We start from the raw sequence: 27,859 nt of genomic DNA on the forward strand, positions 1-27,859 counted from the left end.
TGAGGTACAGTGTGAATCCGGGCTGACGAGGAATCACACCCGCGACACTGTGTCTCCCACCGGCGAACATGGCTGCAGCACTTTTGACTCCCTCATAGAAGAAGACAGAAGACAGAGATTTCCATTCCCCTGTTGTTCATCCTTTGAAGCTGAAGAGAGAAGTTGCTTTGATAGCAGAGGTGAGTTTTCACACCTTCAACGTGTTCACCGTGGATCTGTGCAGATGAAACTGGGAAATACTGATTAATGGAGAATTTTACCACTGATCTGTGTGTGAGTTTGATGTTTGTGACACAGAGAAGATGTTCAAACATCTGGCAACAGCTGTTTGCTCCGTTCAATATCAACTTTATTGCAGAAACAAATGATCCACATCTGTATGAAATTAGATAAAATACAATCAAGCATGTAAACACAACCATTAGCAGCCCAGTGAAGGAACATGTAGCTGTACAGCTCCGTTCAAGCCTTGAATTTAAACAGTGTAAGAAAGTAAACTGTATTTCAGAAACAGAGAAATGGTCAAAAAAGACAATAATTTGTTACAAATTAAAAGCTATAAATCTATTGAATTCAACTTTATAGCAGAAACAAAGATCCACATCTGTATAAAGTATGATAAAATACAAACAAACATGTAAATACAATCATACAAGATAATTCAATACACTAATCAAATTAAAATGGCAGCAAAGCCTTGAATTGTAACAGTACAATAGAGTAAAATGCATTATAGTAAAATGGTCAAAAAACACTATAAATAGATTTTATTGTTAACTGTGGACTCAATTCAATTATACATTTTGCAAACACAAAGGTCCACGTCGTTGTAAATTAATTAAAAACACAAACAACATGTAAATACAATCAGCCCACTCAAGGCTCATGTATCTGTGGCACGGTTCATGCACAAGGTTATTCAACAGACAGACACAGCCGCAGAGCAGAGAAGTGAAAACAGATGAAGACAGTAAAATGCATTGAAGAGGCAGGAAAATGGTCAAATAACGACAATCGATTGTTAAGTTAGTGATTTTAATGTGACAGCTGCAGGAAACCACCAGGTTTCCAGTCCCGGCCGTTTCAGCAGACCTCGGGTAGTTCGTTCCACAGGTGGGAGCAGACCCTGGGCCTGGGGTGTGGATGCTTCCTGAAGGGAGGATGTGTCGAGGAGGGGGCCGAGTTAGAATCTTGTTCTCTGGGTGAACATCGTGTTTGTGTGTCGGTCATTGAGTTTGATCATCTTTTTTTACCAGCGTCACGTTGAATTGAAGTCGTGTGATGGATCGCTGTTTACAGTCTGTCTGGGCACAGGGACCTGGAAATACACTTAATGACTGTCTGCCCTAACCCTAGTTCTCTCACACACACACACACACACACACACACACACACACACACACACACACATACACACACACACACACACACACACACGCTCAGGACTCAGGTGTGGATGTGCAGCAGCTGCAGGGTCAGTACCATCACAGGCTCTTGCGACTGTTTAAAGCTGCATCACACGGTGCAGCAGCTGATGGTTTCAACAGCTTTTACATTAACGCTGGAATAGCTTCACTTTCTTTTTCTTTTGCGACAGAGCCTGTAAATAAGTGAAGGTTCTTCCAGTTGATGACGATAAATATGACGACAAATTGTTGTTCTTTGAGTGATTGTTGTACTTTTGAACTCTTCATGGACAAACAAACACTTCACAAATCTGATCAACTGTGTAACCGCACAATTCATTATGAATATATCAATATATATGGTGAACCTTTGTGCTTTTGCTCTTGATGAAAATGATAATGTGATAATTATTGATATTGTTTTGTGCCCAACCCTGGTGGACGATTCATTGTTTGTGTTGTGAGTCCAGTCAGTCAAAACAGGCCATCCAGTGAATGGCTGAAAATATTGCACTGGTATTTTCAGTGCACCACCGAACTACCAGCGTGACATCACAGGAGCAGGGCGGGGGGGGGGGGGGTTGAGCACGCTGGTTAGGACACATTAGTATCTTAGCAACAGACGGCATCGTTTTAGCATGAGAACAAAACCTTTATTTGTCCTTAACACTCGTGGAAAATTGTTTAAAATGTGATATTCAGAGAAGCAAATGTTACAATCTACAGACGCACAAAGAAACGATTTGTGTGTTTTCTCCTCACGTCTTGCACTCAGTGATTGAGGTGTCATGATTTTAGAGGTCCTGTCATCGCTTTGATCTGTGTGTGTGTGTGTGTGTGTGCGTGTGTGTGTGCGTGTGTGTTTTGTACATGTGAGTCTCATTGGTTATTTCCTTCATATGCTGAGGGCTTTAAAACCACATGTGCTGTATTGTAATTAGGATTTATTGATCATTATTTATTTGTTGATTATTATAATTTTTAATCTTTAATAAAAAAATGAAATTGAGGATTTATATTTTACAGTTTGACTAAACACGTTATTACAAAGAATTAGGAAAAAACACAAATACAACCAAATATGTAAAACTTTAATCTAGAATTAGTGTTCTTTTATGTAAAATATATATGCAAATCCTTTCTGCCTTGTCTGTGAAGATAAGATAAGATAAGATAATCTTCCTGAGTTCCGCTCCAGTGAAATTTGTGCAGCTTAATTGAATTAAGGGGACTGTAACTGGGCTTGGCAGAGGGTTGCACGCCATCCTAGTTTTAACAATGTACTTTCAACCACCACCATTGATCAACAGTCCAAATGCTCATCATGTTACCATTGGAAGCTTTCAGGAGTCTTTGTTCAGCCAAGAAAGAGTCAGTGTGGGATGTGAGTGGGTGTGTTCAACACTTAGTTCAACTTATTTTCTACTTTAGTCATTCTTCTGTTGTGTTTTTTCTTTCAGGGTGATCAGTTGTGAGTTCAGATCATGGCCTACACTCTGGGCTCAGCCACCGAGGGCCAGACGCTCAGTGCCGGGCCCCAGCGCTGCGTGACCCGGGTGGAGCTGTCCGTCACCGCCGCCAGCCTGCTGGACCGAGATGTAGCGTCCAAGTCCGACCCCTTCTGTGTTCTCTTCCACGAGGTGGATGGAAACTGGGTGGAGGTAAGGATGGGGGGATGGTGGGTTCGAGGAAGAACTGAGGGGTGGAGGTGGAGAGGCGGGGGACAGGAGGGGAAGAAGAGGCGTGTTTTGTCTCCATCGAAAAATGGAGCTGTGAAGGATGAAGAGCAAGATGAGAGACTAACGTTTGGATAATGAGTAAAAACCTAATTCTGTTGCTTCTGCGTGCTGGGCGTCGACTCCAGGGAGGAGGAGGGACAATGTTAAAAGGGAAGAGGAGATAAAGAGGAGACAGAAGGGAAGATGGAAGATTTGAACAAGTGTTAGAAGTGCTTTCAAGGTCACCTTCTCTGTGGTGGGTGTCCCAGCCAAGGAGGAGATAAGAGGACTGTGTTTGTTGTCTCTGTTTGCAAGCAGCGTATGTTCTAAACTCACGATGTCTTCACCATCTGGCACGAGGCCTGCCGTACTGGGCCCAGTGGGAAGTTCGAGTCTGGTACTGTAGACCTGATTAAAGTTAATTGATGTAAAGTTAAGAATATGAAGTTCTTACTTTTTCTTTTACTGATAAAAGAAGAAGTTTGACAGAATGTTAAACCAGGTCACTGGTCATTTAGAACAGGGGTTTTCAACCAGGGGTGACTGGCCCCCTGGTGGTCCGCGAAAGCATTGTCATTGTTTCAAGAGAATTACTCTTGAATATCGTGAAACAAAATCTAAAATAAGAAAAAAAATATGTCTAAAATAATATAAAGGCGTTGAGGGGAGCCTTGAAACCGGCTTGGGGCTAGAAACCGACAGTAGTTTTCCCCTGTGCATGCGTGTTAAAGGTAGATGTAGAGGAGCGGTTGAGCGGAGATGTAGTTTGTATGATGGGAATTTTTATTTTCCCCAAAGGAGGGCAAAAAGGGATTACTTTCCAGTCAGAATGGTGGTCCCTGGGACAAAACCAGTTGAAAACCCCTGATTTAGAACATGTGTAGATAGAAGTATTGGTTTCTATTGAGTTTATAGTCAAGTAACCATGTCATAATAATTTCTGACTCTGGCTTTAATCTAAGATCAAACCCACATTTGAGCGAAACATGGAAAATAACATCATGGTAATAATTGTTTTACACTTTTAAATCAAACTATGAGAATAGATTCTGTATGTGGAGCCTTTCATTGTTCATTTCTTCTGTTTCTTCTCTGAACCTCGTCGCTGTCGTTCCATAAACACCACACAATGTGAATGTGATTGACATGTTCTCGTTGTGTCGGGGGGGGGGGGGGGGGGACACAAGCTTCAACTTGAAGACGCTGAAGAGGAACGAGGTGATGAAGACTTGTCGTGTCTAGGCTGCTGCCTCAAGGCTTCTCCACAGCGAACAGCTGGTCAACAGGGGCAAAGCCGGCTTTTGTGTACGAGTGTGCGTGTCTGTGTGTGTGTAGGCGAGTGCCTCGGGTTGTAGCTCGTGTCGGTCAGCAGGGCGTGTGGCTCTGATGTGAAATTGCAAACGGTTGCTGTGGCAACGGGTAGCGAAACAAAAGCTGGAGCGAGGGAACGATGGAGGAGGAGAAATGAGGCCCGAAACCCTTTCTTGGATATCGTCCACAGCTCCACAGTTTCTTCTCACACACGCTCGCAGTGTTCTCACTTCCTGCGATCGTTCTCCCGTTAGCTTTGTTCACTCTCTCGGATTGTTCCTCTCGTTCCTGGCACCCGCAGTCCCCTCCCTTCATCTCACTTCCTGTCTATCTTCGTCTGTCTTGTGAGAGAGAGGTGTGAGAAGCAGCTGGGTCCATCAGTGGGGAAAGAGAGCGAGAGTGGATAAGAGTGTGAGAGCGAGGAGGTGTGAGTGAGGGAGATGAGAAAAGAGTGAGGGGGGAAATTAGCAAGCGAGAGGGAAGGAGAACCTCCAGGAGGAAGGAAAGAATGAAGAATGAAGAGAACCAGTAAGATTTGATAGTTAAATCTGGCTGTAAAGACTTCATTATAGATTATAACCGGCTGACAGAAGTATTGATCTCAGCACCGGGTTATCACACCACATGAGCTATTTGCTAAATCCGCTGTTTGTTTGTTTTCTTTGGACTCGAATGCAAATCTCAACACGTGTTATGGAAGCAAATAAACACCTGGAACACGGTGAGGGAGAACTCACATGTGATGGTTTACCACAAACTGTAGGGAGCCAAAAGAATAACACCTTCAGCAGTGGTCTACTGTAAAGCTTTATGGAGCTGAGCTACTATTTGCTGGTTCAGTATTTGTAATAATGAACCTTGTTTGACAACCCATCACATGTCTCATTATGCTAATAAAATATACACATATAGCCAATACCAATATTAGGGCATAAATCATTTCCAATAATAATATTTCACTCAATACGTATCTTGGGAATGATTCTTCAGATGTCATCATCAAATCCTTACGATAAAGAAATGTAATCAAGGCTTGATATTTAACAGTTTAACCATAAACTTTATTGTCAACAATTGAAACACAAATACAACCGGATATGTAGAACCCTCGATATTTAAAGCATATCAATATATAAAAAAAGATATTGAAGCTATTAAATCAATGTTTAAATATTAATGATGGGTCAAATCACTGTGTTAAATGGGACTGGGTCCAAACTGCAGTTCTCTTTGAGTGAACCGAGTGTTTTAGCATCTTTGAGTTCATTATCTTTGGGTTCACGTGGCTTTTATCAGCGTCATGTTCCAGTCAGGTAATCAGGCAGTGACACAGACACATGTTATTGAAGCTTCTGTGACATTTGGTCTTTCTGTTTGACTGAAGGCATTAAGCCAGATACCAGTCTTTTTTTTTCATTGTCTGTTTTGTTGGTTTCTTTTTTCGCTTCATTTATCTGAAAGTGAACACGAGCAGATAAAAATAGAGGAAGGCAGAGAGGGGATGAAGTGCCACAAGGGTCTGATTCATATCCACGGCCCGGTGAGCCAGGTTCAAATCCACAGTGACACAAATGTGAGATGTGCACTTCTGCCTGCCAGAGCTCTGAGATGCCCCAGTCGTTTCTGTTGTTAAGCCACAAAGTGCAGCCATTCTCCTGCGCTCCGCTCTCATCCGTAAGATAAGTGGATAAGTGCTGGGAGCCCCGTTAGCAGGTGGAAGTTAGAGCCTTCACTTCTCTGTTGTCAGTCCACAACATCTCCCTTCTCAGTCCATTAATGAGAACAATATCTAAAGTCAGAGAAATGTAAGATATTTGAATAAACACTTACATAATCACATGAAAAAACTACACTTTATAAATGTAAATCACATTTATACAGTTCTAGATTGGCTTGTGATACACAACAAATATTATTACATAGCGTAATTATTTGGGAGTTATCATTTTTTCAACCATTAAACATCATAGTATCATAGAATAACAAACGTTTGCTAATTAGCATTAAATACCAAAATTATTCAAATGCAGCTATTTAAAAATAATCTGAGGCTGATGGGAATATCTTCAAACTTGCCGAAATTAACATTGAATTTAAAGGGTTTTTGAACATTTCAAACTTGGAACCTGATAAACCTGATTCACCAGTTTTTAAGGATGACAGACGAGAGGATGAACTCTGATTGACTTTCACGAGTTAAAGTGATTTAACGTGTCGCTCTCTCTCCCTGTGTCTTGTGGTTTAGCTCGGCCGCACTGAAACCGCTGTGAACAACCTGAATCCAGTTTTCGGAGTGAAGTTTCGAGTGGACTATCACTTCGAGGAGATCCAGAAGCTTCGCTTTGCCTTGTTCGATGAAGACAAGTGCGCCACTCAGCTCTACGAACACGACTTCCTCGGAGAATTCATTTGTACACTCGGACTGGTAGGACTTGATTTCTACTTTCTCGTCCAAAGTGGGTTCCGTTTTCCATTTTAAAAAGGAGCTGAATAAAACTGAGTAAAGGTTTCTAAGAGATATTTGATTCAGGGAATTGGAAACAAACTAATATTTTAAGAACAATTCTTTGAAACCAAGACTTTCCATGTATTTCGAACCCTCATTTTTTTAATTCTTCATTCTCTTTGATTTACCTCTAGATTGTGTCCAATAAAAAACTCCACAGACCATTGATCTTAGCCAATGGGAAGCCAGCTGGCAAGGGATCCATTACAGTAAGCATCAGTACTGTTTCCTTTATATCCTGCTTTTCTTTCTGTTTCTCCTGTTGACGGACACTTGTTGCTCTGTATCATCTCATGTGGTCACTGTCGTTTCTTATTATGGCATCAAGGAGTAAGGCTGTTATTGAGGCTGCTGCTGCTGTGACTGTTGCTGTTGCAGATGTTGATGTGAGTCTAATAGTGAAGGACCAGTATTTTTGCTGGATCTAATATCGAGCTGTAACTCCTTCTTCAGATCACAGCCCAGGAGCTGTCTGACAACAGAATCATCACTCTGACCCTGAGTGGGCGTAAACTGGATAAGAAGGTAGGAAGCTTGCCCCGGTTTAACCCTTCCAGTCCTCACCTTTGGTCACATGGTGACACCCATTTTGGCTGAGAAGAGCATGAATTAGGATAAAACACGTAAAAGACTTCACGACAATCTGTCTCTGTTTCATTCAGGACTTCTTCGGGAAGTCGGACCCTTACTTAGAGTTTCACAAACAAGGAGAAGATGGTAAATGGATGCTGGTGCACAGGACCGAGGTGAGTCACGGGTCCACCTGCAAGTGTCATGAGCCGTGCTTGTCAGCTTAACCTGGTTTTACACACGGTCAGACACTGTAACAGTAGGTGTATGAGTGCTCATGCTGAGGTAATTCTACTGTGGCTGCAGCTGCATCATATGATAACTTGAGTGTTTCTGTGTCTGGGACTTCAGGTCATAAAGAACACTTTAGACCCGTCGTGGAAATCGTTTACTGTGCCGCTCATCTCTCTCTGCAATGGAGATGTGGACAGAAACATCAAGGTTGGTGATTATAACACTGCTCTACTATGGGTCTTCTTCTATTATTAGATGATAGACATCGACAAGAGGAGAGAAGGACAGACACTGTTTAGTTATGATGCATTTTATCATGTTAAATGATTCAAACTAAAATACTAAAAAACCATGTTTCGGTTTTCCATTGGCCGAAACATGGAAAACAAACAAGTTAAGATAAAATATAATATAATGTGTTATACCCATCAACAGGTTCTGTGTTATGACTATGACAACGATGGAGGCCATGATTTCATAGGAGAGTTTCAAGCTACGGTTTCCAAGATGACTGAAGCCCAGAACTCAGTGGAGGTAAAACATGTTTAGCATAATTCATTTTTCAGTCTAAGAAAACAAATCCCTGCTGTGACTGTTGTTGTTGTGTACATGAATGATGTGATATGCTTTTTCAGGTGTGTTAGTATTTATTATACGGAGCGAAAATGCTGATGAGTGTAGCATCAGCATGTTAACCTGTTACTTTTAGGCTGTCGAGTAAACAAATGACTTTGAGAATTCCTAAAACATTTCATGGTTTCCCCACCGGCCAAATCCCATTTGAACCCTTAAACATAAACCACCATCAGGCCAAATGTTGAGATTGTCCCCACTAGTGGTGATAATCTGTTACTATCCAAGCTGTGTTTTTCCTCTGGTGTATATTGAACATTACCGTCCCACTGCGCTGATAATTTACACCAAAGCTGCTGAATCCCTTTGCAGCAGAAGGTAACAGTGTGATTTTAAGTGTCTCAAATTTCTTTTAAAGATCAAAAACAATCTGAATCTGATGTTGCAGAAAGAAAAGAAACAGAACTGGGCTCATCAGCTTCATTCTGTCTGATTTAGATTTGACTGAATTGTGGCTTGTGGCTAATTTGCAGTTTAAATACATTCAAATACAATGAAGATGGACTAACAATGCACAGATTACCAGTTTATCCCACGTTGTGTCCTCTGCTGACCGACTGAGCCTGAAGTCTCTGCTTCCAGTGACTAAACACTGATGAGATTCATTCTTTTCTGCTAAAAATATAAAGATGCACGGATCAGAACACAGTTTATTCATTAGCGTCTCTGTGTGTGTGCGCTGGCATGTGCATCTGAGCGTGTGTTCATTTATGAAGCTGCACATGTGCAGAGGCCGCCTCTCCACTCACTCTCCAGAGTCTCTTCATGTGTGGTAATGATGTTCGGGGGGGGACACAAAAATAACAAGTGAAAAATAAAAGGGCAGATGCAGGATGGAGAGATGGGGGAAGATGGAGAGCGAGAGGCAGCGTGAAAAAAGGGGATGAGGGAAATGAGAGGTGCTTTTGAGATGTAAAACAGCCTTTAGCTGAGCCCCGGGAACACTGCGAGGCATTTAGAGTTACCTGTCATCTGAATCAGCGACTGACTCAAGACATGTGAGTCTGTGTGTGTGTGTGTGTGTGTGTGTGTGTGTGTGTGTGTGTGTGTGTGTGTCTCAAATATCTGTATTGATGAAACGCAATGTTATAAAAGTGTGTATTTGTTGGACAAACAGCATCACATAGAATTAATTCAGTGTTCTTCATAAACAATAGTGTTGCACCACTGTGATTTGTTTTGGATCATGATACATCACTGAGTGTCTAAGTTGCTGTGGGCGGTGTGAGGGAAACATGCAGATCATAGACACATCTGTTCATGTCCTCTCTGCTCCTCTTTCCCCCTCTCTCCCTCCCTCCCTCCCTCCGTCTAACACTCCTCATCTGTCTCCTCCCTCCCCCTGTCGCTGTGTCTCTGCAGGTGGAGTTTGACTGCATCAACCCCAAGAAACAGAAGAAGAAGAAGAATTATAAAAACTCTGGAATTATCATTGTCAAGTCATGTAAGGTGAGGGAAGGTTGATGGATGGAAGACATTTATAGACATTTAACACTGGAACATGTCCTGGAATATTCTTTGAATTGGGGAAAAGGTTTATTTCCATTGTTGGATTGACTCCTCGAGAATATAATTCTTAAGCTGACAGGAGACAAACAGCTGACCTGAAGAAATCACAGATTTTTGGGGGAAATGTTTTGAAAACCAGATGATTTAAGTCACCTTCTCCACTGGGCTCCATTCAGCCCATATCAAGAATCCTCACATCTCAATGTATTATATCTGAACACTAAAGGGCAGAGATCTTCGCCTGTTGGAACCACATTAAAGCTGTGTGTGTGTGTGTGTGTGTGTGTATGTGTGTGTGTGTGTGTGTGTGTGTGTGTGTGTGTGTGTGTGATGACAAGCTTTCATAATTGATTCTTTTCCTCCATCCTTATTTTTTCATGATGCAAAACCGTGAACCATGAAACAATTGTACACACACAAACACACACACACACACACACACACACACACACACACACACACACACACACACACACACACACACACACACATACACACAGCACATGCACAGAACTGCTAATGCAGTAATTATATTTGTTGGCTGCCGGCAGGGATTAGACTAATGACAGTAAAATCTGTGCTAAACATTCATTGTAATTTGTTCAAACAAGATAATAAGTTGTGTTACAGCTGTGTTACCTCCACAAAAACATGGTCCGTCATTTTACAACAAATAAAAATCTTTTATTTTTACAATTTACTGTGTGTTAAGTTATAGTCTATGCTGGAATCAGTTCATACCAAAAAGCATTAGGGTCAGGGTTAACCTCTGTTGTCTATTTGTTTTATTTAAACACTGTGTGATGCGCAGACGTTCTTTTTACACTGTTTTATTTTACTTTATCCACCTTTTCTCAAAAGATCACTAACTATAGTTATTTCCCTTTATTTCTTACTTTGACTCTTGTGTCTTCCAGGTGACCAGAGACTACACCTTCCTGGATTACATCCTGGGAGGATGCCAGCTCATGTTTACCGTGAGTATCATATTAGCATTCCTGTGTTTTTATCCTGCCTCTGAAACGACATGATACTGAGACACGTGCTTCCAGGTACTTTGCTCCTGAAAATGAATGGAAAACATCCACAGTTTCTATTTTCATCTCCCGGGGGGTTACAGCGGGATGATCATTTACATTCAGGAGAGAGAAAGTGCGAGAGACAAGGAGATGTTACTCAGAGATGGAGAAATTGGGTGGAGGGAGGATGGGGGGGGGGGGGGTAATAGGGTTTTGTGAACCTCGATTCACGGGTGCTTGAATTTTGAAAAGAGGAGGGCAGAGAGAAAACTGGGGAAGAAAAGAGGCGAATACAAGAAAATTACTTTTGAAACGATGAAAATAGTAAGTGAGTGTGATGGTGAGATATGTGAGGAGAAGGTAGAGAAAGAGAAAGAGAGAGAGCTTCTGGTGGAAAGAGCAGCGTCTCAGTCCATTTTGTAATCTTGTTAGGAGAAACTCATACGTCCCTGGTGATGTCACACCTATTGTGTTTGAGTAAACTTGTTTATAATAGCCACAAGCGCACACACACACACACACACACACAAAAACACACACAAAGTCATTGAGTAATCGTACTATTATCCAGGGGGTATTTGTGTTGGATACTGCTGCTCTACAGATAATTTCCACAACCATTCAGACCAACTCACTCGTACTGTAAAACTCACACTGAACAAATTCTAAAGCCACAGACACACTAAGATAAGACTCACACACACACACGCTTACACCACATTACAATTCAAAAAGAGCCTGTACACACAACACTCCCTTAAAAAGTCTCTTTTAGTTTCCCCATTGCCAGGAACACCTTTTTGGGAATCTCTTTCAATTTGGCACAAGCTTTCATTCGCACTCAAGGATGAACTGGTCATAATTTGGAGGTCAAAGGTCTTTTGAAAACAAATTTATATATATTATATTTGTGTGGAGTTCTTCCTGGCTCAAGGTCACGGTCAAGGACAAAGGAGCTGTTGTGTGGAGGCGACCTGATTTCTTTTGTTTAGCAGAGATGCTGTAGGTGTCAGGGGATGTGTTTTATTCGTCTACTGGGGACAGAACTCTGACAACCTTCGATGTCAGCCTGTTATTTTTTTCCTTGTCTTATTGTTTGAAATGACGCTTTAATGCAAAGTGCATGGTTATTGTTGCCATAGTGACGCTTTGAGCTGTTGGAGACAAAGTTGGCACCGTGATGAACGAGTGAGGGAGAAAAAGCTGAACGAGAGAGAAAGGGAACATAAGAGCAACACGGCTGGATGTGTGTAATTTAATTTGTCAGTTAAGACCATGCTGTTTATTCTCATAATAGAAATCGGGTTTGCTTTCATTTAGAACAATTACTACTCCTCATTTCCCTAATTATTTTCAGGTGATTTTAAAAGTAACAGCGTGTGATTGCCAGATTTTGGGGGATTTACAGGTTTTATTTTTAGCCGACAACATCCAGGAGCACTGTTTTAAAATGAGATGCCTCTTTTTCTTATGTATCTTAACTACTGAAAATGTTCATCATTTAGATCTGTCACCTTTTATGGCTGTAATCGGCATCGAATGCATGAATTAGTCGGGGATAGATATGAAATCAATAAGCGTCAGCCTCTAGACGCTGTAATGTCGCTCTCACTTAACAGCAGAATATGCAAAGATCCTGATGATATGATAAAGCTCTCACATTTGCATTAGTTCCTCTCTTGTTGACCAGTTCAAACCAGAGTGCTGAGTTCGGACTTGACGAGCAGGGATGAGTCTTCAGTCATGAGGACTCTCTACTTCCAGTCGGCTCTCCTCTCATTGAGCGTGTGAATGTAAAGACGTCGGTTACAATACAAACAAACAACTTAATTAAGATATGCAAAGGCACTCATGCAGGTAGGGAAATGTAACCTCTGCTTTTGACCCATCTGGTGAAGGACACACAGAGCAGTGAGCGACCATGTACGGCGCTCGGGGAGCAGATGTTGGGGGAGTAAGGTGCCTTGCTCAGGGGCACTAGAAAGGGTAGGGAGAATCCTCTTGGATTTTTGGACAGAACAATCCAGGTTTGTCTTTTTGTTGTTTCTCCGTGGAGTTGAACCAGAGACGAACCAGAGACCTTCTCTGCCTATAGTCCAAGAATATCACCAGTAGTAGAATTGTAAATGGCTGCTTGTAGTGTTTGATGAGAAACAGATGTGAACATTTGAATCACTTCTTCTTCCAGACCTTGATTATTCATAATGAGCAGAATTTCAGTGCGATGTGAACATTTGTCTGTTCTCATCTCGTGGTGACGAGATGAGAACATTTTACTCGGAAAACTGCAGCTTTTTCACTGACACACACACTCACACACACACACACAAAACTAATACAATCTTGAATCTTGAATCAACACAGATACCTCCTCTTATTCTTACTTAATATTTACATACACACGTGAGAAAAAAACATAATGTCCCTCTACACACTCTCTTTCTCTCTCCTGCTTACACACTACGACTGATTTACGCACAATCTCCAGAAACATGACACAAACCCAAATGCAGCATCTCCTCCATACAAACATTTTACCACACACACACTTTGGCACTGTGAACAAGCGTGTGCAGAATCTTCAAACATGCACCTTCCCTGCTCGTGCAGGCGGACGGATTTAGACATGCTGAAGCACACATAATCTCACAAAGATGCTTGATCGTCAAGCACGTTCGTCTTCTCACATGCACATTGCCACTAATATGCATAGATTTTACACACACACACACACAGACACACACATGCATGCAGAAAGCGCTGCTCCGCGGTGTTCAATCAGACTTAGTTTGGCTCTAATCCTAATCTCCAGGAAGAGAAAGTCTCGAGGCTGTGGAAGCTGGAAGAGAGAGGGAGAGGAACATCTCTGTGTTACACACCACAACACAAAGACACAGCCTCACACTGCTGCTTGTGAAAGACTCAGTTCATTGGAATCTCTTGTGTTTGATATCATTCAGCAGCACTGGTTGTAAGGGAGCCTGGTGAGTGGAGAACAGGTTGTAAGAGATGTACAGTGTGTACAGTAAACGTGTCTCCTGTGGTAAAATACACTATGTGAAGTGTGATTTGACACACACAGTCAACCTCTCTGTGTTTTTATAGATATCTTCAGAAGAGGGGATGATCTCCCGTACTCTGAGTAAAAATCACAAAAGTCCCAAAACTAGAAGACTAGAATGTTGTGTAATCCTGCTGACAAGCAAACAGACAAACGGACAGGGGGGGAATTAAAACTGCTTTTGCAGAGGTTAAAAGACAAAAAGGTTCCTTAAGTAAACATAAGGAAAAATGTATAAGCAATTAAGTATTGGAATGACACATGAAGATAAATATAAATCTGAAGATTTGATTGACACCTGAGTGGGGGCCCATGTGGGTCTGTCTTCACACGTATGTTCCAGGAAGTAACACACACACACACACACACACGCACATTTACAAAGTACACAGCAGCACCCTAATTCTGTCACCCTACATCTGTGTGTCCGTCACTCCTGCTGCCCCTGGTGCTCTTCATTCCACCCCTCCCCCCCCGTCTCTTCTTTATCCCATTCTTCACCTCATTTACCCAATTTTCTCTCTTGAACTCATCCACCACTTCTCCATTTTGTCTTTCTTTGGTGGTTGTCCGTGCAGAAGCAGGACATTGGTGTTTGTATCACACTCATACGGCTCCAGATGTTAATTTACAAAAAGAGGGAGATGGTTGAGAAAATATTTAAGCTGATAGAAGGGGGGGCGGGGGGGGGGGGGGGGGGGGGGGGGTTCTGGGTCGGGGTGCTGTCACCACAGAAACTGCTGCTCAACGCCTGAGGAAAAAGCTTGTCACTTTTAATCTCATATTATGTTAGGCTGTGTATCTCTGCGTGTTTGTTTGTGTTTCTTTGTGTATGTTCTCACAGTGTCACCCTGTGGTCATTTGTGTTAAAAAGACGCCTTTGTGTGATTTCAGGGACATTTTCTTTCTTTCTTTGATTTTTCAGACACAGCTGCAGTACAATATTTTTTTTATCTGTCCTCAGATGAAAACCTTTTTTGTCCTAAATTTAAGAAAACCAGAAGATTTTAATGTGTTTAATGAATCAGGGAAACTGCTCATATAGAATTTTCTATAAAGGATGTATAAAAAAAAAAAACAGAACGAAGAATGAGTCGTTTGAAGTTGAAGTGCAACAGGTCTTATTTGTAATTGTACTGTTGAAGTTCTTTCTCCGAGATAACGAGTAGTTCCAGCGACTGCAACTCCTTTTTATCTAAGGTTTCACTTTGCATTCTGTATTTAATGGAACAAATAGGGAATCATATTGTGTCGTTGTTTTGTTTTCAGTCAGTTTATTGAAAATATCGACTGTGCGACTGTCATCTTTCGAGCTTTATGTTGTTATTGTCCTCTGGGTTACGAAGCTGTTTTAGAAAATGAAAGTATAATGTTGTTTCTGCACTTTTAATTGAGAAACTAGCTAAAACCTACCAGATTATTTTACTCTGCTCGTGTCTGTTATCGGGAAAATGGACTTTACATTAACAGCATCAAGCTCAGGTCGGGTTCAGATAAAAAAAAAAGACATTCTGTTAACACAGAGTTTAAGCTTTACAAACTTACGTAGATGGCAGAAAAAGTATTCTACTTTTTGGACTTTTCCTGTGAAGTTTCTCTTATTCAGAGGAAAATCTATAAAACTGAATTGTACAATATCATTTATGTCAGAAGAACAACCGTCACAGTATATTGAGACTATGAAACTCATCACTACACTGCAGGTTTTTGAGAGGATGTCCTCTGGTGAATCGTCTTTTCTCTCTGTCCATAGGTGGGTATTGACTTCACTGCATCCAATGGGAACCCTCGAGAGCCGTCCTCCCTCCATTACATCAACCCACTGGGCAGCAACGAGTACCTCGCTGCCATTTTAGCTGTGGGACAAATCATACAGGACTATGATACGTGAGTATGAGGAGAACGATTTGGATTTGATGTCTCTACAAACACAAAGTGACAGCTCAGGTTTATCGTTGCTGGAGTTTTCCAAATGTAACAGTGAAATCGAAATGATTTCCCTGCCACGTCCCACTGGGGTTCACAGAAAGCTTTTAACAGGTTTATCGGTTCCTTAATATCCATCTTAATCCCACCGCCTACCTGAGCACCACTGAGCTGTGCTTTGGCATGAAAGTCACGATACACGGAACACACAACCATCTGTTTGTTCTGTTTACATGTTTATCTGTATTACATAGAAAATCTGAAAAACATGTGATTATAACGATCTTCTCATAACATGATATTAATCCGTCTTTACTTTTTCTGGCATGGCAGAAAAACTCTTTCCATGCATTTGTACACAAGATAATTCTTTCTCAACTATTACTTCTTTCTTACATACCTTAAAAAAGCAAATATCAATATCTGTGTATCCTCCCCTTCAGCTAAACTTCCTCCTCACTGACAGTCTTACAGATTTAAATTTTTTCTGCCACTTCTGCTTGTTTCTCTGCAAATGTCTGTGAACGTGTGTCTTTGTGTGAACTAGGTAATGGGATTTTTTCCTCTGCTGTGGAAATCCAGTTTGTTGAATGAGGTTGAAAAATAAGAAAAAGGTTTAACTTCTGTTCCAATCTGTTTTCATGGTTTCCTCCTCAGCGACAAAATGTTTCCTGCTCTGGGATTTGGAGCTCAACTCCCACCAGAGTGGAAGGTAAACGTGTGTGTGTGTGTGTTTGTGTGTTTGTGTGTGTCACATAGATAGTGATTAAAGGCGGGGAGGGGGGGGGTCATCACATGCAAACTTCCAGTTGAAACAAGCCTGTATTGTACACACGTTTCTATAAACACGGACCAAACACACGTACAGAAAAAAAGCAGCTTTATACATATTCACACGATTATGCAACTGTCAACCCATCTGTGTTGCCATGGCACTGAGCTGATGAAAAGGACAAAGGAGAGAGAGTAGTGAACAGAGAGAGAAAGAGAGAGAGAGAGCGAGAGAGGGTGGGAGGGAGAAGGTGTGGGAGAAAAGGAATGTATTTCTCATCTGTTTTTTACTGCGGAGTGAAGGACGAAAACCACGTCTATTGTGTGTTTGTCGTCTCCTCAGGTGTCGCACGAATTCGCCATCAACTTCAACCCCACTAACCCCTTCTGTTCAGGTGAGACTACCCCCCCCCCCCCCCCCTTCCCCCAGTTAGAAGACTGATTATACTTTCACAGTTTCCTATCTGGCTTTTTTTTATTCTACTAATCTCTATCTTTGGTTCTCTGGATTCTCTTGGATCTTTGAGACAAATATGAATATAGAGATATTGTTTCAACATGAAATCCCAATGAAGAACTTTATAACTGGAGATATTCATTTAGATATTTTTCTCATTCGTAGCCAGCGCTCATAATTAACCATTAACAGTTAACTGACAAGAATTAAATGTTCTTGACACATTAACAAAACCAAGAAGCTTAATAGAAGCATAAACAGTAGAACATGAGGATTCACTCATTCTCCAACACTTGCTCACATCATACTCTCACTGGAGACACAAAAAAATGCAAAAATCTTAATTTTGGCCTACAATAATAATAAATATGTAAAGAAATTTCAAACAAGGTCTTTACATTTATGCAGGAAGGTCTTAATTGCTCATTTAATGCAACTTCCATTGTGATTTTTAAGAGAAATGTGTTGGCAACATTCATAATGGTTAGTGTTAAACTGTTTTTATTAATCCGTCAAAGTCCTACTGTTTAACGGTTCATTTTAAACATTCCTGTGATATCAAACAAACAAATGTGACTTTTCCATTAACAAGAACTAGCTCACACACACTCGCTGACTCATTGTTTACAACTGTTCATTCATCACCAGCTGTCGCTCATGTCGGCTTAAAGGTTGTCGTCTTCTTTCTGGCTTGAACCCACATGTTCTGCCTGCAATCAGCATGAACAGATAGGATTCACTGAGACGTTTCTTGTCCTGTAAAGATGTAAAACATATGTTTAAAATAGTATTTTATTTAAAAGCCTCGAAAGGCCCATGTAACAGTGGAGGATTCTTCAGTTTTTAAAGACTGTCGGAAACAGTGTTGATTAAAAAGACGTCTTCAAATCTTGTGAAAGTAGCAGGAGTCTCACTTCTCTGAATATCTTGTTGCGTCTGAGTAAATAACACATTCACACTTCACCTACACTTTCTGCTGAAGATCGCACGAACAATTTCCGCTGATCATTCAGACCAGTGCAAGTTTATTCATATTTATTTGAGCACAACTCTCAGGGGCATAAAAGCCTGGAGCTTTTCAATGCAGCCTTCAAGAACTCAACAATGAGAAGAACAGACGAAACAATTCATCTTTATTTGGAGGAGTTCATTCTTAAAGTGCTGCTTTAACTACAGCATTTTATATAATATTCAATATTCCATCCTATCAATGGGTTAGCGTTATATCTCAAAATCAAATGATTTCCACTGTCACATCTTTTCAAACTGATAATAAGGACAAAATGTTTTTATCTTGACGTGATTAAGTACTTGATATGAGAGATGAGATTAAAAGATACCCCTTTTCTGGCTCTGGTTTGATTTAATGTGGAAAAAACAACTTCTCATGAACTAAGAACAAGCAATATCTCTTAAAAATATGACAAATGTACATGAAAATAGTAGTTAAAAAATAAAAACAAATCATGAAACAAAAAGTATAAACTGTGCAACAAAATAGACTGGGGTCCTGCACACGCATTCTATTTTAGAATTTTATTTTAAAGTTTCCCATATTTTTTGCATTTTTTACATATATTTGTATATATTTATAAAGTAAATTAAGCTTTAAGTATTCACAACTTTTAAGTCAAATAAACAGTTTAGGGGTTATATTCTAGTTGCAGTTTGGATTCAGTGTATTAGAGAAACGGCACCATCCACCATGGGGATACATGTAAAATCTTTTTTTAAAGGCAGCTCATCTGTTTTCCATTCTTCTGGTCTCTCTTCTTAGAATTGAAGTTTTGTATACATTTAAATCCCCTCTCTGTCTCTAGGTGTGGAGGGCATTGCCGAGGCCTACTCCACCTGTCTCCCTCACATCCGGTTCTATGGCCCTACAAACTTTGCTCCAATCATCAGCCATGTAGCGCGTTTCGCCGCCCAGGCCCTTCAACAAGAGAAAGCAGCGGTAGGTGACAATAATTAACCTGGTTATCTGCCTTTCCACATTTTAATTATTCCTCATTTGAACTGGTATAATTAAAAGCAGAAAGATGAGACAGAGCACCGTCATGTATTGCAAATACACAGCCAGCTATTTACTGCTATCTGTCTGAACACCCTCCTTTGTTGACACACTTGGCAGGAACGCTCCACGTCCTCCAGGGAGAGACTGTGGAAATGTAGCCACAGGTCTCTTGAGAGAATTCAAGATTAATGGGAGGAAACATTGCAGAATTCCAAACTGAAATCAATTTCGTTATCGAATTAGATATCGTCTGGAGGTGAGAGAGCTAAGGTCAAGTCCTGGTTAAACTGGGGCAGGCACCGTTTTCTGTTAGCAGCTAAAGAAGGAATGATCTGAGACTTTATAACAAAGGACAAAAAGACTGCTGACAAAAACTCCTCTTGATTGCCCCCTTTCGGCATAAACCCCATCTCTTTTATTTTTTGACACGCGCCAAACTAGAAGATTTTATTATAATTTCATAGTATATATGCTAAAACCTGTCAGGGTGTTTGTACTCACATTTCAGCAGCTTCATGGTCGACAGTTTGTGCGTCTGTTGGCTAAGACTGCAGCAATGTTGAGCACAGGGTGACAGACTGGAGTGACACCTCCTGTTGGACTTCTTCTGTCCTTACACCACTTTCCAGCTGAGACACTGACGGGGAGGTTCACACATTTCTGAGGTTCTCATTTTAAAGCTGGAGGCATAGCTTTGACAAACTACTCGCACTACTTTTCCATATATCCATTCCCTCTTTACGCCTCCACTGTACACGTGTTAATCTCCATACATGAGAAATACGATTAACAGCACACATACAGCTTGTTTGATCTCAACCCATGAATTGCAGCTTATTTTATTTCCAACTGGTGGAACCACTGGCTATTTATTTTAAGCAGTTACACCTCAATTCCAAATGAAGGGGCGAGCCTGAGGGTCTGTCTCACACCCAGGGAGAGATGTTCTATTTAGTAACATATCTTGAGAGGAATTCTTGTAGTACTCCTGGAGCTGTGGCACAGTCTGGTTCAGGTTAGAACATAACACACAGTCTTTCATAGTGTATGGTGATATGAGATTATAATACTTCTGAAGCCCAAAGTTTCACTTTGTGAGAATTATACAAATACACACAGTTTTTTAATGCAACCGGAAGGTGCCCAGGATATTATTTGATTCATAACGACTGAATACAGTACAAAATACAGCTAAAGGTGCATGAAACGCTGAATCTACTCTGCCTGAATGAAAATAAAAAACAGATTACTGTGAGCAATTAAAACCGAGACACAGGTTAAACCTGGGAAAGTGCCCTTTAAAAACGACGATACAAATTTTTAACTAACCAGCGTCACACACAAACTATTTTTAAAATAATCAGCCTTTCCAAACCTGAAATCTCAAGCATGTTTACAGAGCCTTCACAGGCCTAAGGCTCGTGATTGCTCATGACTCCGACCCACTTTCAATCATGGGAAGTATTGCAGCACTTAACAAACTGCCTCTGTGAACGTAACGTCTGATTTCCAGAATTTCAAATTTCAGTTTTCGAGACTTTGATTTCCAAAGTTTAAAACATTTCCTTTTTGCTATTTGCTCCTGAGTAAGATTGTTTATTTTTTACCTTCAGCTAAGAAGATGTTTCAAACAAGCCTTATTGAGCTTGGCTGTTTGGAGTCTGTTATAATCACATCTAAATGTTCAGTCACTGCTGCTGCTCCAGCTTCTAAATCTGCCTCTCGTGGGCCAAAAATAAGAGATTGTGTCTGTTAGCCATGGTCTTAATTACCGTGAGGCAGCAGATGTTTCGCTTTTCCGAAAGCTCACACCCCTGAGTCTCCCGAGGGGCCTGAGCAGGATCATTTCAAGCACATAAGTCTGTTTTAATGTCCAGAATAACAAGAGAGAAGAGTTTAAAATGAGTATAAGTTGTAATTTGATATTTTATTACTGTGAAGCTGGAGCATGTTTCAGTTTCTGATGTTTAGGTCCTTGAGCTCATGTTTTTGAATGCGGAGAAAACAACAGTTGGCTCAAACTGGGGTGCTGAACAAACTTAGGTCCTGAACAAACTGGGGTCCTCAACAATCTGGGGTCCTGAACAACCTGGGGTCCTGAACAATCTGGGGTTCTGCACAATCTGGGGTCCTGAACAATCTGGGGTTCTGCACAATCTGGGGTCCTGTACAAACTGGGGACCTGAACAAACTGGGGACCTGAACAAACTGGGGACCTGCACACACTGGGGTCCTGAACAGTCTGGGGACCTGAACAAACTGGGGTCCCGAATAATCTGGGGACCTGAACAAACTGGGGACCTGAATAATCTGGTGTCCTGCACAAACTGGGGTCATGAACAAACTGGGGTCATGAACAATCTGGGGTCCTCCACAAACTGAGGTCCTGAACAAACTGGGGACCTGAAAAAACTGGGGTCCTGAACAAACTGGAGATCTGAAAAAACTGGGGACCTGAACAATCTGGGGACCTGAATAATCTGGGGTCCTCCACAAACTGGTGACCTGAACAAACTGGGGTCCTGAACAAACTGGGGACGTGAACCAACTGGGGACCTGACAAATCTGGGGACCTGAATAATCTGGGGTCCTCCACAAACTGGGGACCTGAACAAACTGGGGACCTGAACTAACTGGGGACCTGAACAAACTGGGGACCTGAATAATCTGGGGTCCTGCACAAACTGGGGTCATGAACAAACTGGGGACCTGAACAAACTGGGGCCCTCCACAAACTGAGGTCCTGAACAAACTGGGGACCTGAACAAACTGGGGTCCTGAACAAACTGGGGACCTGAACCAACTGGGGACCTGAACAAACTGGGGACCTGAACAAACTGGGTTCATGAACAATCTGGGGTCCTCCACAAACTGGGGACCTGAACCAACTGGGGACCTGAACCAACTGGGGACCTGTAACAATCTGGGGACCTAAATAATCTGGGATCCTCCACAAAATGGGGACCTCCACAAACTGGGGTCCTGAACAAACTGGGGACCTGAACCAACTGGGGACCTGAACAATCTGGGGACCTGAATAATCTGGGGTCCTCCACAAACTGGGGACCTGAAAAAACTAGGGTCATGAGCAGTCTGGGCCCTGAACAAACTGGGGTCCTGAACAATCTGGGGTCCTGAATAATCTGGGGTCCTGAACAAACTGGGGACCTGTAACAATCTGGGGACCTGAATAATCTGGGGTCCGCCACAAACTGGGGACCTGAAAAAACTAGGGTCATGAACAGTCTGGGCCCTGAACAAACTGGGGTCCTGAACAATCTGGGGTCCTGAATAATCTGGGGACCTGAACCAACTGGGGACCTGTAACAATCTGGGGACCTGAATAATCTGGGGTCCTAAATAATCTGGGGACCTCCACAAACTGGGGTCCTCCACAAACTGGAGTCCTGCACAAACTGGGCCCAGAACCAACTGGGGACCTGAACAATCTGGGGTCCTGAATAATCTGGGGTCCTGAACGAACTGGGGACCTGAACAAACTTGGGACCTGAACCAACTGGGGACCTGTAACAATCTGGGGACCTAAATAATCTGGGGTCCTCCACAAACTGGGGACCTCCACAAAATGGGGACCTCCACAAACTGGGGTCCTGAAAAAACTGGGGACCTGAACCAACTGGGGACCTGAACAATCTGGGGACCTGAATAATCTGGGGTCCTCCACAAACTGGGGACCTGAAAAATCTAGGGTCATGAACACTCTGGGCCCTGAACAAACTGGGGTCCTGAACAATCTGGGGTCCTGAACAAACTGGGGACCTGAACAATCTGGGGTCCTGAACAATCTGGGGTCCTGAATAATCTGGGGTCCTGAACAAACTGGGGACCTGAACAAACTGGGGACCTGAACCAACTGGGGACCTGTAACAATCTGGGGACCTGAATAATCTGGGGTCCTAAATAATCTGGGGACCTCCACAAACTGGGGACCTCCACAAACTGGGGTCCTGAACAAACTGGGGACCTGAACCAACTAGGGTCATGAACAGTCTGGGCCCTGAACAAACTGGGGTCCTCCACAAACTGGGGTCCAGAACAAACTGGGGACCTGAACAATCTGAGGTCCTGAACAATCTGGGGTCCTGAATAATCTGGGGTCCTGAACAAACTGGGGACCTGAACAAACTGGGGACCTGAACCAACTGGGGACCTGTAACAATCTGGGGACCTGAATAATCTGGGGTCCTCCACAAACTGGGGACCTCAACAAACTGGGGACCTGAACAAACTGTGGTCATGAACAATCTGGGGTCCTCCACAAACTGGGGTCCTGAAAAATCTGGGGTCCTGAATAATCTGGGGTCTTGAACAAACTGGGGACCTGAACAAACTGGGGACCTGAACCAACTGGGGACCTGTAACAATCTAGGGACCTGAATAATCTGGGGTCCTCCACAAACTGGGGACCTCCACAAACTGGGGACCTGAACAAACTGTGGTCATTAGCAATCTGGGGTCCTCCACAAACTGGGGTCCTGAACAAACTGGGGTCCTGAAAAAACTGGGGTCCTGCACAAACTGGGGTCCTGAACAAACTGGGGACCTGAACCAACTGGGGACCTGTAACAATCTAGGGACCTGAATAATCTGGGGTCCTCCACAAATTGGGGACCTCCACAAACTGGGGACCTGAACAAACTGTGGTCATTAGCAATCTGGGGTCCTCCACAAACTGGGGTCCTCCACAAACTGGGGACCTAACAGAAAAGCAAACTCTATGCTATAGGAGGTTTGGATCTACAAGCTTCCAACAAACTGTTAATTTTCCTTTGTGCACACATCCAGTGGCACATCTCCTGCCTGAATGTGGAGAGAGCTGGGTAGCTGGGTATCATTATGCTCCCACAGGGCTTTTTGTCCATAATTGTACCCTGTCGCCCTGTGGAGAAGAAATACACGAGCCGAATGCAAAAAGGCTTGAACTCGTCTATGCGTATTGTTCTGAGAATCCTATTGTTTCAGTAAGGAAATGATTACAGACCCTGTTCTTGTTTCAGATTATTGTGAGTTCAAACAGGGGTGGACCGTGGCAAGGAGTTAACGCACAATACGATGTGACAGGCCCAGCAGAGGAGTTTGTGGACCACATGCTGGCACAGGGGCTGGTGACTGTGTGTGTGTGTGTGTGTTTGTGTGTGTGTATGTGTGTGTGTGTTTGTTTGTGTGTGTGTGTAAGTGGGTGGGTGTGTAACATGCCTCACACACAAATCGGCTGCACCCTTCCTCAGTGTTCTTGTCCCTGCTCCTGATAATGAGAGAACCTACAACTGCAAACTGTGTGACCATGTAGGAACACACTCCTGCTGCTCACACACACAGACACACACAGGCACACACACACAGGCTGTGGCCGGTGCAGTCTACGCGTGTCACAGTGTGTGAGCGACCCTGTCTGTGTGATAATGATTCTCTAATGAGCGCTGCTGTTAGCACATTAAAGAGACAGGCTTCAGAGCCCTCCCTGCGCGTGTGTGTGTCTGTGTGTGTCTGTGTGTGTGTGCATCATGGAAGTGGAATTTTGAAGAAAGTTTTGAAGTGAAGTCAGTGTGTGTCTTCGTATGGTCGTTTCATAGGAAAAACCATCGACGCTCTAGTTTGCAGAACTGATCATTGTTTTGTTTTTTTGTGTTTTCACTGGTGTCTGTTTGTGTATTTGTTTGTTTGTCAGCAGGATTATGAAAAAAGTGCCAAACCAATTTACACCAAACTGAGCAGAACTTTAACTCTACTTTAGTTGTGGATGTGTTTAAGGCTCAAACCAACAGTCTCATTAACATATTTATGGTGCGGCCATGAGCAGATTATCAATCTACCTTCTTCTGTATTAGAGCGACAGAGAAGCGTTGGTTTGTTTTCCTCTGCATATTCTTGCATTTTCCAACTTTTTCTTCTTCTCCTCCCCCCCTCATCCATCTCCCCCCCTGCAGCAGTACTTCACTCTCCTCATAATCACAGATGGTGTCATCAGCGACATGGACGAGACGCGTCATGCCATCGTGCAGGCGTCTAAACTACCCATGTCCATTATCATAATTGGCGTGGGCAACGCAGACTTTGCTGCCATGGAGTTTCTGGATGGAGACGCCAGCGTGTTGAGGTCCAACTCAGGAGAGGAGGCTGTTCGAGACATCGTGCAGTTTGTCCCCTTCAGGGATTTCCGTAATGTGAGTATCAGCCTGTTCAACACTGAACACTATGGGATAGATTGTTTACTGGTTGTTAGAATAGCTAAGCTAAGAGATAGGCAGCGTGAAACCAAATTTCAGACCCTGAAAATCATCCTGGTCAACATAATCTGAAGTTATGTGAATTATGTGACGATAATATTCACCAGGGCTGCAAAGACATGATGTCATGAGTGTGTGTTTATCGAGTTGAAGCCTGCTGGAATACAGCTGGACACACATACACACACACACACAAACACGTGGTAGATGAAGAAAGCTGCCTGCATGTGTTCTGTTGATGAGCATAAAATTACACTGGTTGTGTTGATGTTAATGAGTTTTCATACATGTGTGATGTAGAATAGCACACAGGTTGATTAGTGTGTGTGTGTGTGTGTGTGTGTGTGTGGGCTGGTAGTAGGCGAGCTCACTTCCTTTGTTGTGGGCGGAACAGACAGTGTTTTCTGGCTTCAGTCCAGTTTGCTGGTTTGTTGGTGGGAGGGCGAGAGACACCAGAACAGAGAGAGAGAGAGAGAGAGAGAGAGAGAGAGAGAGAGAGAAGCTCAGACTGAGGAAACGTATTAATGAGACAAACATGAAAGTGTTGGCAGCTCAACTTTTACTACATGTCGTCGTTGCAGTCGGTGCTGATTAGATTCATTCATTTATTTTCACTCCTGTCTGTTGACTTGTTTATTTATTTGTTTGTTGTATGTTAGATTACACAGAAAGAAACTGCACAGATTTAGGGTTAGGGTTAGAGACTTGGTGGAATGATGCATTGTGGGTCGGGGAAGCACTTCAGATCAGAGGGTGGATATTTATTTTTCTCTCTTTTTAAAATGGCGATAAATGCCGTAATTCAACATTCTGTTTTCCCAGAAAAGATTTCATTGATCTCTAAAAAAAATCGTGCACATTAAGGGAACCGATGTCTGTGAGCGTGTGAAATTTTTTACAGCTAGATTGAATTTAAGGGAACTAAAACACGTAGAAGACATAGACAATGAAGTCAACTTGGAACAAGATCTGAGAGCTTTTTGTGATAAGGTCCGAAGCTGTAAACACAAACTCTTGATCTCACAGTGAAATGAAGTTCTGTTGTGTCTCGTTTTCGTGTGTGTGTGTGTGTGAAAATGTTGTGTTTCTCTCCCAGGCTCCCAAGGAGACTCTGGCCAAGTCGGTTCTGGCCGAGCTGCCTCAGCAGGTCACTCAGTATTTCAAGCAGAGGAATCTCCCGCCCATCAACCCGGCCCCGGAGTGAGACGCCGTGAAGACGAGGGCCCCGCACGCTGTACCATAGCTCAACTAAACCTGTCCTCTCCTTACTGACAAACCAGAAAGAAAACCTCCCTGCCTCTGTGTTAAAATAAGAAGATAGCTCAGCCAGTGTGAATCCATCAGATGTGACTTTCTGTGTGTTGAAGCTTCGCAGCACAGATCTTTGATGAGTGTGTAACGGATACGTGTGAAGTGAAGGCAGGCGGCAACAAGCAGGAAAGACACAATGAAAAGGGAAAAATATCTTGATTCATCAGGACGTAGGTAATTTGTTGTGTTTTTTGGCTTTTTGCATGTGTGTGTCTTGTGCCTGAGACCATGTGAGACATCCTGACGTCCTCTCTGAGCTGAAGAGCATCTGTGGTTGAATCCTCTCCTGTCGTTGTGTGGATGGTTTTTCCGGCAGCAGATCAGACGAACTGAACCGAGCGGTGTTCCTTCACCTCCTCCGGCCGGGGGAAGCGTTTGATCCCCTTGTCGTGCTGGAGGCGGGTTTCAGGCCCCACTGTGTTAATGTGCTGGGCCGACTGAGGCGGGAGCTGTAGCAGCGACACAGGTTAGATGTGAGATACTGAGTCAAATCCTCAGGCTCTTAAAAACACGGGGGGGGACCCATTTTGATTCGCTTTTGCAAAAAATCCTTGTATTTCTAATGACTTCGGTTCTTCCTGCATGTCGTGGATATCTACTCACTGGTTACGTTACGATGCCGATGATCTCTAACGCATGGTTTTCTTTTTTCCAGATTCTGTATTTAATAGAGTTTGTACATATTTTAATTGTGCGGGAATAAATAGAGGAAGTGTTTCATGTCAGAGTTTTAACGAGCGGAAGCAGACAGGAAGTTTCTGATATGCATGTACAGGATATCGAATGTATATTTCTATGATGCTGTTCATGTTCCGATAAGCCGATGTTTTTAATGTACTTTTTATGCAGTGCTGAATTGTGTAATGAAAACTGCTACTACGTGTGTTACTGTGCATCTTTGTAATAAATGTGATAATCGTTTTATAAAGTTGTGTCAATGTCCACGCTCAGGTTAATAAACTCAAGAAAAAGATCACGTGTTCTGCGTGATTCTGTGGATGTTTTACATAAACACTTATTAACATGGTCACATCCAGGGTCTCTCTCTCTCTCTCTAATTGGATCGGTTTAGCCTCTCTCACCCTTTTCCTTCAGGTGTAAAAACAGCAGCAAGCTTCGGTTAAACACCAGAATTTATTTATTTCAGGAATCAAATCAAAAAAGC

The 27,859-nt window shown here is 42.5% G+C and overlaps 1 protein-coding gene across 1 annotated transcript; it reads left to right on the forward strand.

The window, feature by feature from the left end:
* Window positions 1-27,664, forward strand: cpne2 (copine II). Its single transcript, XM_062390009.1, has 16 exons — window positions 1-179; window positions 2,867-3,067; window positions 6,681-6,860; window positions 7,076-7,150; window positions 7,395-7,466; window positions 7,604-7,687; window positions 7,863-7,952; window positions 8,181-8,279; window positions 9,741-9,827; window positions 10,805-10,864; window positions 15,721-15,854; window positions 16,551-16,605; window positions 17,008-17,059; window positions 18,942-19,075; window positions 25,084-25,320; window positions 26,480-27,664. The coding sequence occupies exons 2-16, from the start codon at window positions 2,891-2,893 to the stop codon at window positions 26,585-26,587; spliced, it is 1,644 nt and encodes a 547-aa protein (XP_062245993.1). The 5' UTR covers window positions 1-179; window positions 2,867-2,890; the 3' UTR covers window positions 26,588-27,664.
* Window positions 27,665-27,859: the final 195 nt, after the last annotated feature.

Source organism: Platichthys flesus, chromosome 6 (genome assembly GCF_949316205.1).
Source record: "Platichthys flesus chromosome 6, fPlaFle2.1, whole genome shotgun sequence".
NCBI classification, from domain to species: domain Eukaryota; kingdom Metazoa; phylum Chordata; class Actinopteri; order Pleuronectiformes; family Pleuronectidae; genus Platichthys; species Platichthys flesus.